Raw genomic sequence first — 18,795 nt, forward strand, 5'->3', positions numbered from 1 at the left:
TACTGATCTTAAAGGAAAAGTCAAACATGACAGTCCCTTATCAAATGACAAAATCAAAATATCATACACATCAAACGAATAGGAAACAACTGTCATATTCCTGACTTGGTACATATATTTCATTATGTAGAAAATGGTGGATTAACCCTGGTTTTATAGCTAGATAAACTTCTCACAATTATGACATTCGCTTAAAATTCCCTTATATTGACACCAATGTGTGAAAAAGGTATAATGTCAAAAATAAGGGTACATCAATCTTACGAGGAGCGTCCATATTGCTGTCACGCGAAGATATTGTAATTACGAATGTATGTGTTCATACAGCTAAATTGCACCTAATATGGGAACCTGTTCATGCACCTTTGACCTTTAGAGTACTCTCATGTGTTAACATTTCTTGATTTTGAAGTAAAATATTACAAAGAATGAAATATTCTGAGTGGATTGAGTCTCCAAAACACATTTTCTGAGACAATTGCCTTGAAATAGGACTCTACCATGCATATTCAGTTGACAGAACAAGCCATACTTCGTGTTTTGGGGAGCTTTTTCTCCTTATTTCTTATATTCTGCTACAATATACTAGTATAATTGTTATAATTAAATGAAATTATTTTTAAAGCAATAACAACAAATTATTCACTTAAAGAGAAGCTTTGTATGTCCCTCTCTGGAACACTGCGTAAAGTTTATTTTACGTAAGGACTTATTGAAACCTCCTCGGAGACAGTGAACTTTTATATGGATTGTTCATTCTACTTGAATATTTCAATTACTCATTTCTTATAACTTATTTCTTATTTCTATCTTCAATAAGTGAAAGTTACCCCAATTTTTTTTATTTATTGGCCTGACAAATTAAATATAGAGGAAATGAGAGGTATAAATGGACCGAAAGAGACCTTATATAGAAGACAAAGAGGTCCATTTGTGATATTTATCTTCCTAAAGACATTTTTTGTATCTTATTCAACTGTTTGTAGGCAGATGAGATAAACATTTGATCATTTATTGGTCCACACTATATTCTATTATGATGCGGCTTGGTTGGGACTTGTCGAAGAAATTTTGTTCGAATCGCTGTAGATATCGTCTTTCATTATACTAGACGTTTTTCAAACTATTGAACTGTTTATGACAAAACTTGACAAGAATGCTTGAAATTAACAGTATTACAAAGGAAAAAAGCCACATTCAGTTTATTAAACAATAATGTCTTCTTTAGGTGTAATACCACCAAATCATGGTACGTCACATCCGGTTGTATATGAAAATAGGTGGAAAAAAATATTCCCTTGAATTTGACAGTTTTGGGTAATTAATCCTACATTTTATTGCAGTGAAACATTTCTGGGCCATAAACATAGGAATAATGTATTTCAAAGCACTCTTATTTTTCTTTTTGGGGTTTCTATAGAATATTTTAGAAACTTGAGGTTACATGGTTACTAAAGATTGTACACAGATTAAGTAAGTGGAAAATATGATTGGTTTACTTCTAGTGATTGCTATTTTCTTATATGCAATGAAATGTTATGTGAATTGTTTTCTTTAATACTGTACAGAATAAAACTTTACGCATGCCAAGCATTTCTTTATTTGAAACAAAGATAAATTCTCCAAAATGTTTTGAAAAGTGCAAATTTAACAAAGACTTATAGGGGAAACATCAATGGTGGTATTACACCTACAATGCTCAATTCTAAAGTTAACTGCGGTAGGCATTTTGTTGTCCGTATTGTAATACCGAGCATTAGAGAGGTAAAATAATATGTGTCTTATATGATGTCTACATATGTTGAAATGAACATACAACATTGCAAGAATGTATACCTTTAGTTTTCACTAAAAAAATAAGAATGATTGTACTTCGATGTTGACCTTTAAAGCACTTTAGAAGGGCAGTTATATTATTTGATAATGCTTTCTCAAAATAAACCGTTTTTCAATTATACAGTTAACAGAATATGTATATATATATATTTTTTGTTTTAAACTCAAAAAGAAAATTTTCGAAATTTTGATGTGTCATCAAGAACATATTTACTCTGTACGGTATTGTGCATACATAAAACTAAAGCTTACATTTAAATAAGGACATCATTAGGAAACGTCAACTATGTAAACGTTATGTTGTATACTTGTATATCATTTAAGGATAATACAGAATTAACAACTTTAGTATATAGCATACCTGTCATCATAGTTGGTCTGTTACGGTTATTGTAAAAATCTGTGTTCCCGTTTTATCTGCGATTGTTTGCTATTCTATATAAATATTACTATACAGCCTACACCTTACTTGTGGCTGTAGTTTATAAATAATGACACGTATTTGTCATCGGATAAGTTTATCATTTCCACATCTATTATACATTTATAAGTAGAAGTCAAAGGTTAAACAATAATTTGAAAACAAACGGAAATAGAATGAAGGTTGGGGTACAATAGAGTTAGAATGTGTCGTGAATATTTATTTTTAGAAAATGATAACAAAAATGGTTCCAACTGCCAACAATTTACACATTTTCCGTTAAGTAGATAGACATGTAAGTGACACCTATAATGCAGTTCACACAACAATCGATAATCTGAGTGACCACTGATGCTCATTTGAAATAGGTGTTTCCAAGAAATAACACAAAACCCGTAACAAAAAGTGTCATCATTACCAAACAAACCAAAAAAATATAAACAATTCTTTGTTTTATATATTATGATAGAAAGTCAGTATTACAGTAAAAGAATGCACACAATACAGTTGTTTAAAGTATCAAAATGCATAGAAATTGTTTTAGTCATTTCTGCATAGTTAGCCATTAAAGGTCACCGTTTGGTAGTCAGATATGTAGTATAACTGATGAAAATAATCTTGAAATTTATAATATTGATTTAAATTCTGAATAATTGCTGACAAAAGGTCAACTATGAAGTCATAAAAATGTTGATATTGAAATATTTGACCCAGCTTTGTCACTTCATAGATGATTGACATGAATCAGGGATTTACACAATTAGATAATATACACACAATAACATCTTTATGAAATACATTTTATAGTAAATAAAGGCAACAGTAGTATACCGCTGTTCGAGATTCATAAATCTAATGAGAAAAAAACAAATCCGGGTTACATACTAAAACTGAGGGAAACGCATCAAATATAAGAAAACTACGACACAACAGAAATACAACATTAAAAAGTTACACACACAGAAACGAACTATAATAAACCAATGGCCATTTCCCTGGCATGGTTCAGGGAATACAATATCTCAATTAGGATTAGGAAATTTTCATATTAATTAGGAAAAACAGTGTCTCACATCTAAAAATAAATCCAAGATTCTGAAATACAACATAATAAATTAAAAGTAGAAGTAAAAAAATACAACGGCAACATTATGACCGGGGAAAAGGCGAACAGACAAAGTACAGAACACAAAACACTGTGTTCTAATTTCAGTTATTGAGGAAAACATTATGAATTATTTTGTTTCAAATTCATAAAGAAAATTTTCGAAATTTTAAAGTGTCATCAAGTGTATCTTTACTTTTTTCATTAATTTAAACACGGAAACATAATGAACACATATAAATAAAGACATTCTTAGAAAACATCAATTATGTTAACGTTATGTTGGGGCGGGGTTGAACATGTTAGCAGGATCTGAACCCCCTCTATCATCAGTTGTGTAACAAAAACAAAAAACGAGATCGAAAAAAGGCAAATTATGTGACATGGACGAGTCTCAGATCTGTTGTGCATTTCTTACTTCTTATGTTGACTAACTCCACCTCATATTTGCTCTAAGTGCGTTGGTTTCAGAGATACATGCAGGAAACTGCATTTTACCTCTATGATCAATTCATGTCGGTCATATTGGTTAGAATGCAGGGTCGTCCGGCACATTTGATTAACTTCGAAACTAAGATTATTGTGGCCAAGTTTAGTAAAATTTGTCTCAGTAGTTTCAGAGAAGAAGATTTTTGTATATCTTACTTTGCTGAACATCATTTCCTCTAAATGCTTTAGTTTCAGAGGTAAAAGCCCAAAACTGCATTTTACCCCTATGATCAATTCATGTCGGCCATATTGGTTAGAATGCAGGGTCGTCCGGCACATGTGATTAACTTGCTTAACTAATGATTATTGTGGCCAAGTTCAGTAAAATTTGTCTCAGAAGTTTCAGAGAAGAAGATTTTTGTATATCTTACTTTTAAACTGTTTGCTGAACATCATTGACATTCACAGTTTATCTCTATCTATAATAATATTTAAGATAACAACCAAAAACAAGCGGTCCAACAGTATCAGAGTGGAAGATTTAAAATAAAAAGTTAGATGACGACGGACGACGACGACGCATAATGAAAAGCTATAATTACAAATATATGTGAAAATGGGTTAGAACAAAAATAAATTTAAATTAAGTTCACGTTTGTTGAGATTTCATCTACTTTTGTTTGTACGTAAGTAAGTCTTTTGCATTTTGTATTTGTAACGTTAATGTCGTTTTGAATAAAAATATATTTTATTTTATTTAACACACGAAAACTAACTTTACTTTTAACCCACACCAAATAAATATTCATATTTTCCTTTCCCATGATCCTGAATCATTGTCGTATGGGGTTCGCACTTTTGATTTGATCTCCATTTGCATTCATACTTAAAATTGCTTAATTCTTTACTTCAAAGTGTTTACATAACATACATGTAACTCTCCTTATATGGATATTTCAGTTAGTATAGTTATAAGAATATTGTAAAAAGTAAAATCACAAAAATACTGAACTCACAGGAAAATCAATTTGGAAAGTCCATAATCACATGGCAAAATCAAAAAACAAAACGCATCAAAAACAAATGGACAAGAACTGTCATATTCCTGACTTGGTACAGGCATTTTCAAATGTAGAAAATGGTGGATTAAACCTGGTTCTATAGCGCTAACCCTCTCACTTTAATAACAGTCTCATCAAATTCCGTTACATTTACATGATGCGTTAAATAAACAGTCACAATCAATAAAATAGTCAAAATATGGGAACATCAGTCATCATCGTATAACAATTTAACAGGACACAACAACATCTACTATCTACGAACACATGGATTGATTTGAGTGTCTGACGTCAGAAAAATTATATACGTCACATAAATTTGTCGTTCAATGTGCATACAATAGTTATCAAAAGTACCTGGATTATAAACAATTTTAAATTTTACATAGGCAATGAGCGCAGACAGGGTTAAAAAATCAAAAGTATGTAAGAATAAATTACAGAAATCGAACTAGTCCAAAAGTTATACATACTTATTTTTAAGAAGTATTTAAAATAAATAGAATATCTTTATCAGAAACAAAGTTGCTTTGCTTTCTTTGATGTTTCTCTAAATTTCACTTATTGCCGCTAAAATATATACACATAAACCCCGATAATATGTTAGCGTCTTATTTCTGGTCTTTTTTGCTCTACCATTAATAACGCTCCACAACTAGATGTGTAGTTACGTATTTTGATCCCTTTTTGATTTTTTATAAAAATATGAATGATAATGCACAATACAATTCATTTTGTAAAACTGAAGATCAATATAGCCCTCAATGTGGGTCTATAGGAACAACAAGATTCTGTTTGTTTTGGGCTGTTTTTCGTATGATAGTCTATATTATTATAAACATACCATTCATTGGTCCGAAAAGTAATGTTTTTCTCCAACTTTTTGTCGCAAGAACTTTGAGAACCAACAGTTCCAAATAGTGAAGTTGGAATTATCACGTGAAATTTACGTACGCCATTACGATTTGGTTGACCGTTTTAGAATGACCGTTTTACAGATGATATAGGATATGTTCCTGATGTCGTAACTACAATCCCCTTTTCACGAATGTGATCTTCAAATTAAACTATTTACCGGGTGTGTAATGTGCAACACGACGTGTTATTCGGAGTAACTTTTCGGTAGGAGTTTTTTTTATGTAACAATTCCATAATTTGATACCATTCGCCTATATTCTCAGCCACTTTAAGTGCAATTATGAAATAAAAATGTAATGCTTGTATACAATGTATCATCATGACTTTCAACTACACACCTAGTTGTTTTCGATTTACAGTTGAGGAGATGTATTTTGTTAAAATCTTTGATGTTGTCATATTTGTGTTTATCTCAAAATGAATTAAACCATATTAGAACAAAATTAGAATTCCTCCGGCAAATTAAACAAATGTTTATGTGTCGTTATTTCTTAGATATCTAGAGTGTATGTGTCAAAAGGCTTCAAAACTGCCTTTTTCGCAGTCTCGCAGTCTGCGCTTTGTTCAACTGACAACTTTCCTATATATTCATGGCTGTTAAAAAAAAACACCACTTTATAGTTATTTAGTCCAAGATTGTTTTACCATTTTTTAGATTTTGTGCTATTTCTCAAAATTCAAGCACAATTTGTCAACTTCTTGTTGCTGAAATTTGAAAAGCAAAGTTGATATACATCTGATTTAATATTCTTTTACTGATGAAAGAGTCAACTATGGTGTTAATCCATCTTTTTAATTTTTTTCCATCTCCAGTTTTTCTTTACGTTTTAGAAAGGTTTTTTTTGGTTCTGCAGTAGTTAGGAATTTTGGTCCTCAATTCTCTTCAACTTCGTACTTTATTTGGGCTTTTTAACTTTTTTGGATTCGAGCGTCACTGATGAGTCCTTTGTAGACGAAACGCGCGTCTGGCGTATATACTAAATTTAGTCCTGGTATCTATGATGAGTTTATTTTCGTAGGTAGAATACATGTACGTTATGAAGGGAATCAAAATAAAAAAAGAAGACAACGATAAGCTTCATTTCAAAATTTTATTATATACAAAAAAGTATATTAATTATGCAAAAAAACACTGGCCTGAATGTCTGTAAAATTTCCTTAAATATAAGTCCTTAGCAATATTTTAGTTCCTTAACTATAGAAAGTATGATGAATACAATGTGTTCGTAATAGGGCTACGTGTTGACGACCGTATTTTGACCTTGTATATGTATAATGGTTAACTTTTACAAACTTTGATGGATAGTTGTCTTATTGGCACCCATACCAAATCTTCTTATATCTAACTAATAACAATTCCTGCTAACACTGCCCCTTTATAAATTTTGAAATTATAAAGAAACTCAAGCTTCATTACTCGCTCCGGCAAAATTGACCTGAGATGGCTATACTTCTTATTTTTGGGGAACTATTCTTTTTTTGGGCAATCCTGTATGTAAATAAAGTAAAGCATTTGAACACATGAAATTTGTAATGTATTGTGTATTTGTTATACAGCACTGAATAGATACATTTGCCAGTGGACTGTTAGTCTCTGAGAGTATTATCACTTAATATGTTGTTAATAATAAATGATAATATTATCATTAATAACAATTCTTTCTTAAATTGTCTGTTTATTAATTTATAACATAAGTTTCAACACCTTCTGACTTTAGCTGGCTTTTTTTTTTGATCTTTGTTGCTTTTCAATTGTGTCGGTTTGTATGCATCCTCGAATTTTACCGTTCCTGATGATGATAAATCCAGAAAAGTTTGCAGCGCATGATATTAATGATGTCTTTTTTTTCTTTTTTGTTGTCATTCATAGAAAAAAACAAAAAACAATCTGGAAGCTTCCCTATGGTATTTTAATCTTGAAAATGGCTGCAAGTAATAGTTTTTAAATTCAAAAAATGACTGTAATATTTGTTCTGTCTATTCGAAATAACATAAATAAAATTAGGTGCACATGAACCACCCGCGTAGAGGGTTATTTTAATGTGTGCACCACATTTATTTATGTTATTTTGAATAGACAGAAAAAATATTACATTAATTTCTTATATTTGTATTTAAATTCCATTTTAAAACGGACTAAACCATGAAAAACGTTGATGACGTCATTGTCACATAAAAAAAATATGTCTATGACTTGAAAAACAAAACAACGACAGCCAATCAAAAGACGCGATACATCCGAAATTAAATTATAGTGTTGTAGAGCTTTAATTTACAGAACCGAGCCAATGTGTGTACCCGGAATGATGTGAACAACGCCGTTAAATAAACCAATAACGTATCATTATAAGAAAAACTACATGTTTATTTGAACTGTGTTAAACTTTTAATTCATTGGATAAATTGTTGCCTATATTTTTATTCGATTAACATTTTCTAACATTAAGTGTTTTCTACAGATAAAAATGTAAAAATGCAGATATTGGTTACAAAGATAATTATTGTTTTAGTCGAAAAGTTAATGTTAAATATCCGTCATACATTATCAATCATAACTAGTGTAAAAGATAATTAATGAATACATATCTTTCCATTTCAAAACAGATAAATACTTATCATGTTGATTTTTTATAAATTAAGCTGAGGTTATACATTGGAATAGGCGTGTTACCAACAGTTGTATTTCGACGCGCTCAATAACGAAAGTCTGCGTAAAGCTGCATTATATGTGTTTTTTGGAGCTATGAAAGCTGAAAAAATGAATGCCCGACGAGCAGAGTTATTATTCCCTAATAATTGTGAAGCTACACCGAAAAGATTGTACGCCCTAGCCTGTATCAATGGACGTTCTATAAAATAATCTTTTTCGAGAAAAAGATGAAAATCGTGAAGGCAATCGTGACATATTTTGGCATTATCTAGCTGATTATGACATAAACATTTTAGAAAATAAGCATAAGCTACAGACGAAATGTGATGCGGTTCATGCCTTACTTCCATTCTTAATTCGTTTGGTATTAACACAGATCTTTTGATGAATCTTAAATCATCTAACAGCATTAGTTTCCGCAATTGAACAATACTTTTCCTTACACTTAATGGCAAGTTGAGGAATCTCGAATGAATATCAGACATATCAATGGAGTGCAACAGCTTTTCCCGAGTAGATTTTAATAAAGTATATCTGACCAGGTGTAATGCTTTACTATATTGTTTCGTCTGATAGAAAAGCGAGGCTAACATCAGCCATCCCGATATAGCGTCATGATAGATATTCTGTAGCAAAGAACAAACACAGGAGTTATACAGGTTGTAATGGTCTTTATTACTACTTTTTGTACTGTTGAGTAGTATTAATTGCGCAAGTAGTGACTTCTGAATGGACAAATAATATGCAAATAAATATTTGTTAAAAGAATTTTCACAGGAAATAATCTGTTGTATTCCTCTGTACATTTCTTTTTCCACTTCTGAACTTGTTATTAGTAAATTTGACATGTATAATAACGGGGATTTAAGTGTTTTTTGAACCTCGAAATCGTGAAATACATTTGGTTCAATGTGAGCCATCCTTATTGATACATGAAAGTCAGAGACTTGATCTGAAAATAAAATGCATCGCCAACCGTATCCATATAGGAAATGTAGTTTTTCTAACATTATTTCACGAGCTTGACCCTCTATTCTATTTTCAAACATATTGTTCTCTGGAATGAAGTAATTTAAGCAAATGGAATATTCAACGCAATATACAAGCCTACTCAAACAACGCAAAAAACAAGGTATAAGATTTTGAGGTTTCCATACGGATTGTGGTAGTTCCTCTGATATCCATAACATGATTGTTTTCAAGAAATATGAACAGAGCAAATCTTTGCATTCTTGATAAGTATCTATAACATCTTTTAAAAGAATTTTTAAGAGAGCATAGCATAATAATTGAGTGTGTGTAAAACAATGTATTAACAACTTTTCACCAACTGAAAAAGATATTCGCCATTCTTTATCCTCTTTTGGTGATCCCTTAACTCCAATTGGAACAAAAAGAACTCCATGTTTTACAATACTTCTTTTTACATCCTTGCTCGGCCAAGAGTTGTTACTTGATCTTCTTATCCATTGTTCAGCTGGTGATATCCATGTTTTACAATGTAGGCAATAAGCAAGGTCATACGTACCCTGTTCGTCAGATATACAAGGTCCATGAATTACTTGACGTTGAACAATAGCTTTAGATATCATATGTTGTTTATATAATGAGCTTGACACATACTGTATTCCATTATGTTCTTCACAGTTTTTAGAAAAATATTGATCATCACTTTTTTCAACTAGCAAATGAGTGAAACCAGGTTTTACATCGTCTGTTCTCATTGACAAATATGTAATATTAGGACTCAATCGCGGTTTTAAATATTCATAAACCTCGATGTGTTTTGAAACATACATCATATCTAAATCACTGCCTTTCATGTCAAGTCCTTCTCCGAAACTTCCACTTGTGATTACAGTTTGAAACTCGCCGCTCGTTGCATTGTCTCTGGCACTATTCATGTGTCGTATTGTTTTTACACAATGGTCTGTCCCAACTATATTTTGACACAAATAACGATACAGTGCCTTTGATGTGTTTTGCATTGCTGTGTCTGATCAATAAAGAATTGAAAAAAGTTAATTTAAAATTTAAAGTAAACACCAATTTAAATAAGTTAAGCGAAAGTTTTCATCCACTTATTTAAAAGTGTCGTTTTTGTTTGCAATTTATGTGTTTAAAAGCTACAATTCGTTTAAATTTTCTCTGACTTAAATCACTTATCAATATATGATTATATCAAGGTGACTCTTGAAGGTCTGATTGATTCGAGTATTGAAGTGTTTGAGACATAAGTACGGTAATATAAAACATACGACTACTGTCAAACCTTTTAAACTTGGAATTCAAATCTTGAGTTCTATAGTACATCAACTTCATATGTAGTTTACTGGAAAGCTTAGAGGGTTTAAATGTATCGCAAAACAGACCGACAATGATAATAGTTTTCATTGTTCTCTTATTGCAATTACAAATACTTTAATAAATATATAATTTCCCTAATTATAACGATAATAATGGATTCACTTTCGTTTTTAAAGTAAACGTCTTTCAATTCTTAATTTTCAATTCTTATACTTGATGTACTTTTTTGAAAAAACAAACCAACGGTAATTAAGACGACATTCACCTTTTAAATACCAGAAATGAATCATTTAGAAATGTATTTCTAATAAATGAATATAGATAATACCTGCCATTTCTTTTTATCTGTAAGTTCAACTGCACAGTGTTTAATCTATTTTTGTTTCGTTTGAGTACTATAAACAGGTATTTCCGTTTCTATTTCCTTTAAACACAACAATACATTACACATAGTATTTAAAGGTTCACTTGAATAAATTAATACAGTTTGTAAAAGCCATTGTGAATTCACATACGTGTGTTGTGAAAACTGTTTATTGTTATATATGTTATGCAAACAAACAGTTTATGATTAAGGAATGAATATCTATATTTGTTAAATCCATTTAAAACTATTATAAACAGCATTATTTATTCTAATACAGTTTTATTTGAGGCTATGTTCTATGTTTTAATATAGCTAGTGATTAAAGACTTCTGATGTGTTTCGCATTACTGGCTCTTTAAAACCAAATATTATTTCAGTAAAATAACCCAATGAAACAAAAGAAGAGCGGATACATAATATGAATAACACATGAAAAGTATTTCTTCTCAATCTTTAACTTATTATTTAACAGTTGAAATCTTCTATTGAAAAATAAAAACATAACATTCATAAGAAAAAAAAGAAATCTTCTATATCAATCCATGAGGAGAGTAAAGCAAATATTAAGTTATATCGGCAATGAGTTGTGGTTTAGTTAAATATGTTAAATGATTCAAATGTTTAAAACAAGGATACTATTTAACGTTAAGGCTATCTCAGACAAAGTTACCTCAGAAGAATTAGTATATTCATAGTTCAAAACGGCCATACAGCAACTCAAGTTTTCAGGTATATATACATGCTTAGATTTTAAACTTTTTTTTAGTATTCCCGATGATGGAAGATTGAAAATAACCGGTAAGACGAATGGATTGTTCAAATATTTATATAACTAGCATGCATTCGCTACAACTTTTGCCTGTTACAGGCCAAGGCTATAATAAAAAGTTTGTGATTCGGTACAGACATAAGTAAAATATCTGTTCATTAACTCTCCTTTTAAAAACGTAAAAACTCAAAGTTTTCTACTCCCCGAGGCAAAGTTGCTTGTAGATGAATTTAGAAATTCTTTCTTTATGCCTTTTGGTCATATTTCAGTCATTAATGAATCCTTGGCCTTCAAATGTATATGATATTATTACGTAAGTATTTCTGTATTGGCCTTGTTATTGGTCCGAGGCTTGCTGTATTGGCCTGAGGCGAAGCCGAAGGCCAATACAGCTGTCCGAGGACCAATAACAAGGCCAATACAGAAATACACGTAATAATATCTTTATTAATTAACTACAGTGTTACAATATTTTTTTAATTTCATTTCAAAAGATCTAGAGATAAATATTTTTACCTTGAAGTGGAACTATCCAAATCTCAGTTTGTTTCTTTTTATTAGATGCAATACATAATGATCTGGTGCTGTTTCCAGGTGTCTTCAGCATTTTCTCATCTGATGAATTTTTCTACCCTTTTCAGTTACTATAAAGTGTTACAACTTAAATTTTGACGCAACACATAAATAGTAATTGGAAAGGTACTGCCATTGCATGTGTAATGCAGAAACTAATTTAAAATCGATGTGTACAATTGTGAAATTATGAGGTCGTCAAGAAATGAACTTTGTGATAATCTACTCGTTCCCCAAACCTGAAATAGTTTTATCGTCACGTTTGCTTTCAAAATACCTTTTAAATGAATGTGACCGTCTTTCGCCTGAAATGTATGCCATACTGAGTGACATTTTCAGCATGTTTAACATAACTAAATGACAACTGCGTCTTCAAAACAACTGTTTACTTTCAGTTTGTGTTTATCGTTACTTTCGATGTAAAACCTAGAGACGTTCCGAAATCCAGCACTTGTGTCAACTCGGCCAATATAGAATAACTCGGCCAATACAGAAAAAATCTGTATTGGCCCAGTTATTCTGTATTGGCCCAGTCTACACATTATATTGCATAGGCAGCTTTCATCATATTAAGTCCAATAACAGTATAGTTAATTAATAATAAGTAATACAATAGCAAAACTACCGACAATGTGTTTAATATCTACGTATAAAATATTAATTCAAATACTGCTTACAAATTTGACGATGTTTCTTTTTCTGATTTTAATCTTATCACCATGTATGACTGTTTTGAAAGCTTCATTGAAAATGCCGATCTAATTCAATTAGAGCGTACTTGAATTCTTATTAAACAGAAATCCTGTCATGAAATAAGTACATCTTAAAACAAGTAGTACAACCGAATACAAAGATATTATTAAAAGGCGAGTAACGGAATTCATTTTACAGAAGAAAAAAAACCATATCTAGCTTCAAGTTTTTTTTGCTGAGTAAATGATTGACAGGCGTATTCAATGTCGTCTAATTGATGTAAAAGATTTTACGTGCTAACCATTGCATAAGGATCTTCTATAAATTATTGTCTTTCAAGTATTGAAGGGCAACTAAATCCTGACACATATGAGCTGATTATGACAATAATCGTTTAGAAAATAAACAATTGCTATGGAAGAAATTGTATATGATTTATCTTCAACATCTATAGGCACAAATGTCGATAGTTGAACAAAGCATTTCTTGCGGATTATTTCAATTTCAGAAATTGGTAATATATATCAGGCAAGTCCGTGTTTCGACACATTGTTTCAGGAGAATATTTCGATAAAGAATATTCGATGATGTTGGACACTTTACTGTATTGTTTTGTCTTATAGAAAAAAACGAAGCTACCAGAAAGAACGTCCTGATATAAAGTATATGTTATTCAGGTCTACGACAGGTGATATACTGTGACATTCCTGGCTGAGAGCTTATATCTTTTTAATAAATGTTCCGACCTGAATTACTCTTAATTTACGGATTACACCTGTCTTAATGTTTTTCCAGTGCAGGTATTTGTTAAACATTCACAAAGCAGCATATATATTTATTACATGTTTAATGCTTCTTAATATTTTGAGTAATCCATTTAAATGCCCATTAAATATCTAAACAATTTATTTCCATTAAGAAAACAATTTCAATCAAGTTTCAGATTTTATGTTTTGTGTTTGTTTGTGTTTATGGCTTTGTTTTAATTCGGACAACTCACACCGACACACCAGAAATAATCATAGTCCTCAGATTTTTTTACTTTTAAATTAAAAATATATAAAAAAGCGGTAAATGTTCTCACTTATCCTGATTTTCATATCTAAATTTTCTATTGGAAGATATACATATGTTTGGTGAAATGTTCTGTTAAAATGTTTCAGTTTTTGGTGTTTTTCGGAATATGTGTTAACTTATCCCCTATATGAAAAAGAGCTATGGTAAGATTACCACTGAGACAACTTTCCACACGAAGTGCATGTGAGAAATATATGCAATAAAAAATCCGTACTGTATAGTCTGTTATAAAGGTTTCTCTAACGTAAACAATTTGAAACGATATTTGATTGTCAGATTCTTATATAAAGCAGAGTAACTCTGACCGTTCGATTTTGAGATCCGAATCACAGTTACGATGTATTTCATGCTCCTTATAACCCCGTTGCTTAAGATGGCCTTCGAATTTACAAATTGTATCTTTGAAATTCTGTGTGCTGATGTTGTTTCGGTGGTGGCGAATAGCTCACCCTTTTATAAATTCAGAGAAGTCTGTTTGCTTATGCATAGATGTCCTATCGAAATATTCATATGCATTAGTAGGTTTGATATAGCTCTTTATATCAAGGATACCAGTGTTCCTGAACCTCATCCCTTTATGTACGACTGTATCGAGAAAAATAGATTACACTAGTAATTTTGGGGCCCATTATAGCTTGTTGTTCGGTGTGAACCAAGGCTCCGTGTTGAAGGCCGTACATTGACTTATAATGGTTTACTTTTTTAGATTGTTATTTGGATGGATAGATGTCTCATTGGCACTCACACCACATCTTCCTATATCTATCTTCGTTTGATATTTCCTAAGTAAACTTTAATTAAGGGTGATGATCATTTGCTTTTTTAAAAAAAATCCTCAACTTCTTTTCGTGTTGAATGAGCTATTATAAACGCATCATCTCTATACCTTCCGTAAAATAAGATCTTATTTTTATACTTAAATTTTTCAATAATTTTATTGATAAATTCGAATGTTCGAATATCACAAATCTCTGGACTGTATTTTACTGCACTACTATAAGCCCGTCTTACAGATTGAATAAATCATAGAACTCCATGTTAGTTTACATGCTGGTGCTGTCAAAAAAGATTAAAATGCAATCCCGATCAGGTCTTAAATATATCCCTTGAATAGCTAGTTTAGGAAGGAGTCTTAATCTGGGTCTCTCTTTCAATGAGCCTCGAAGAAAATCAATAGTTATTCCATCAATCTCACCATTGTCAAACATCCTGCTGATTTGTGTTTGCATATCATTTCTAATCAGTAATAGATAAAGTTCTTGTATCTGGGACAATATCCCTAATGGACCTAGGCTTTGAGATGAGGAACACAGATTTATGACTCTCACTAAAAGATTAGTCCGCCATACAATTGTTGAAGCTGTGATTTAAAAAATGACATAAATGAACTAGGACTGATGTGATGTGATGTGAAAAAAAGTATACAAAAATAAACCTAATCAAATAATTACGAAGGACATATTTTTAAAGATTTGTATAGTCATAACTATCTTTGGAGGTTGGGCACTTGACGGGTAAACAAATCACACTTGCAAGATTTTTATTCTGCCTATAACATGTATAAAAATCATTAAAATATGTCCTTCGTAATTATTTAGCGTCACACATGTGCAAGTGGCTCAGCTTCAATATCAGCCATTATACATATCCAAGTTTACGATCTGGCCTGAGCAACAGAAGAAAACGTTAACATTACCGCCTATGGAGAATCCAGTAGGCATATTGCCCCATCTTCATGTAATGGATAGGCTTTCACTGCCTTAAACTTTCTTTAATGTAGTGTGTCTTTTAAGCTATTACAATTGCGCCTCCTTTATCGAAAATATTCAGGCATGTTTCTCAAAGATTGTAATCCTAGCTGTTGTTTTCAGTGAAATTGTAGTAGTTATTTCGTAAATCATGTATAGCTAATTCAAACTTTGTTAGATCTAGATAATTTTCAAGTTCGAATCAAGCAAGTGTTGGTTCATAAGATGATTTCTGTCGGAACGGATGCATTCCCCGACTTTCTGTATTGCCAAAATGAAAACCACATCGCAGTTTTGTGGCAAATTCATTAAAGTCTGTCACTATAGGTATGCCTATGTTACACTTCTTAGGCATAGGTATAACTTTCAAACCTCTACCTAGAACTATGTATTGTTCGTCTGTCAATTGACAAGTGGCTAAGTTATATACATATTGTTGAGTGCTATTATTTCTCTTTTCTTTCTAGAAACCCGACTGAGTTATCTTGTTTTTTGTGTAACAGTTTTTTCTTTCTTTTTAAATCTGCGAGCCCTTTATATTGACTTTTATTCTGATAGTTATAATTGAGATCACAGTTATAACCGTTACGCCAAAAAAAAAAACCACAGTGGAAAAAACAGCTGTCTGCATTCACAGACAAATGGAAACTGAATGCACAAATGTTATCGTACATCTACTAAATGATGAATTATGATGTTGACCTCAGCTGACCTTTTATGTCAGTGTTTGGAAAGTAAACATATTTAACCCAAATATCGATACCTTAATTAACATGTATAACTCCACTTATCTGTATTGAGGAGTAGTAGAAGTGGTATTGTGAAAATTAAAATCCATTTTAAGATGAAAGATTAACACTTGTTTTGTCAAACAATAAATAGAAAAATCCAATGACAACATGCCAACACATTTCCACACTAATTAGTAATAATATGAATTGTCTCCGTGTCTTTTCCTTTGGTAATATGGTCCATAGTGCTTTTCGGATTGTTTGCTACGGATGGCTGCTTTGAATTAGGCTAGATTACTGTCATTAAGGTCTTTTAATTCTCCTATTTGTTTTACATTATTGATCTTGCTGTACCTGCACTATTTTTACTTGTCATTCCAATTTTTTCCTTCGCCTCGCTTCTTATAGTGGTTATTCCTACCATATTTTCCCCAAGGAACCGTCTCATGTTCGGATAATTCTGTCCGTGAATGTATTTCTTGTTTTTTTTTTCTGTGCGGTCCCTTAACATATGGTTCAACATTGCCTAGATCAGGGATGTATCTCAAATTCATGTAAGAGAAAGGCGGCATATTATGTGATGTTTCGCCGTACACCATTCCTTCTCTGGCTTTCGTTATGCTGAGTCTCTAGTTCATTACTTTGGGTAATGGTCGGTTTATGCCATTTACATCTATTCGGTCCAGATCATCGACATCACTGTCGTTCATTTCATAAGCAGCGATCGCGAGAGCTTCTTTGTTTAATGGTCTTATTCATAATATGAAAGAAAATAATCTAATTAATAAATACGTGTCAGCAAATGTTTTACAATGGCTGGATTTCAGAATGCATTACAGAAACCCTTATCAAGTGTGAGTCCCTGAAAACAGGAAAAACGGATCGACATCAATCACAATTGAAGCGATACATGAGAAGGTACTAAAAAGGACATAATTATTCGGAACTTTTTTTGTGAAGAACTGGACAAACTAGAACTCATTTATATGGTGACATCTTTATAATGTCTTGTATTTGACGTCGTTGGGTTTCTGTTTCGTTGATGATTACTCAAATCGTTTTTTAGAAAGCAGCATTTAATTCTTGAAAAAGAAATATTGTCAATGAGTCAATCAAATTTTAATCTGTTGGAAGACAAACATAATCACAACAGAAGAAACCAAAGAGCTGTCCTCAATCATTATTTCGAAATTAAGACTCTTTTTCTCGAATCAAACTGCTAGATTGACTGAGTTATGATATATTGATTAGTTGTACCACTTTGAACACTGTAAGTTTTTTCATACATGTAGTGGCCAATTTTTTTCTTGTTAGATCATCCAAACAGTAAAAACCTTGAGAATTGAGATGGAAGCCGCACTGCCGTGGAATGTGGTCATACTTACAGCATCGGTTTATTCAGACTTGCAATGAAGAAATTGTGTGACTTAGGCCACTCAGGTACCAATATCCCTCCAAACCGGTAGTGTGGCTAAATAAAAGTGGTTAAAGCGTCAAAAGATTTGATACATTAAACGAAACATATATTACAACAATCAACATTCTTGTATTTCCCACTTGAACTGAATTCCTAGTTTAAAGATTTGTCCTTAAAGAAACAATAATTTCTAGAGAAAAAAAAAACCATGTAATCATTACACATTTCTGTTTATATATTTTATTTTATTTTATTTAGTTTGCAATTTATTTGTACATGTTAATGATCGAATATCTCTTAATGTTTACGTTAAATGTTATGTTTGTCAGCCGTTAACATGGTTAACAAATAGTTCAACCAAATTCACTTATATCACACTAAGTTCATTAGTAACATTCTATTTACAGACGTGTTGTATCTTTGATCCGGATCTATTTTCACTGACCGCATAAATGCTTGTCGGGCGGATTCATTGTCTCCTAATAACTGAAAAACAATCCCAAGAACAGTGTAAGCTTTATATTGAAAATTTTTATCATTTTCAATAAAATATCTTTCTTCTATAACAAGTTGTAAAGTATGTATGCAATCCTGATATTGTCTGACATTATTGAGATGATAATGACATAAAAACGTTAGAAAATAGGCATAAACTATAGAGGAAATAATAAAGGGTGTATCCTCTACTTCCAT

The 18,795-nt window shown here is 31.5% G+C and overlaps 1 protein-coding gene across 1 annotated transcript; it reads right to left on the reverse strand.

Annotated features, from left to right (window-relative positions):
* Window positions 1-6,461: 6,461 nt before the first annotated feature.
* LOC143043728 (cyclic GMP-AMP synthase-like receptor 2) lies at window positions 6,462-10,413 on the reverse strand. Its single transcript, XM_076215910.1, has 2 exons — window positions 8,710-10,413; window positions 6,462-6,475 (listed from the first exon to the last, which is right to left on the reverse strand). The coding sequence occupies exons 1-2, from the start codon at window positions 10,406-10,408 to the stop codon at window positions 6,462-6,464; spliced, it is 1,713 nt and encodes a 570-aa protein (XP_076072025.1). The 5' UTR covers window positions 10,409-10,413.
* Between the last annotated feature and the right edge of the window lie 8,382 nt (window positions 10,414-18,795).

This window comes from Mytilus galloprovincialis, chromosome 8 (genome assembly GCF_965363235.1).
Source record: "Mytilus galloprovincialis chromosome 8, xbMytGall1.hap1.1, whole genome shotgun sequence".
Taxonomy (NCBI): domain Eukaryota; kingdom Metazoa; phylum Mollusca; class Bivalvia; order Mytilida; family Mytilidae; genus Mytilus; species Mytilus galloprovincialis.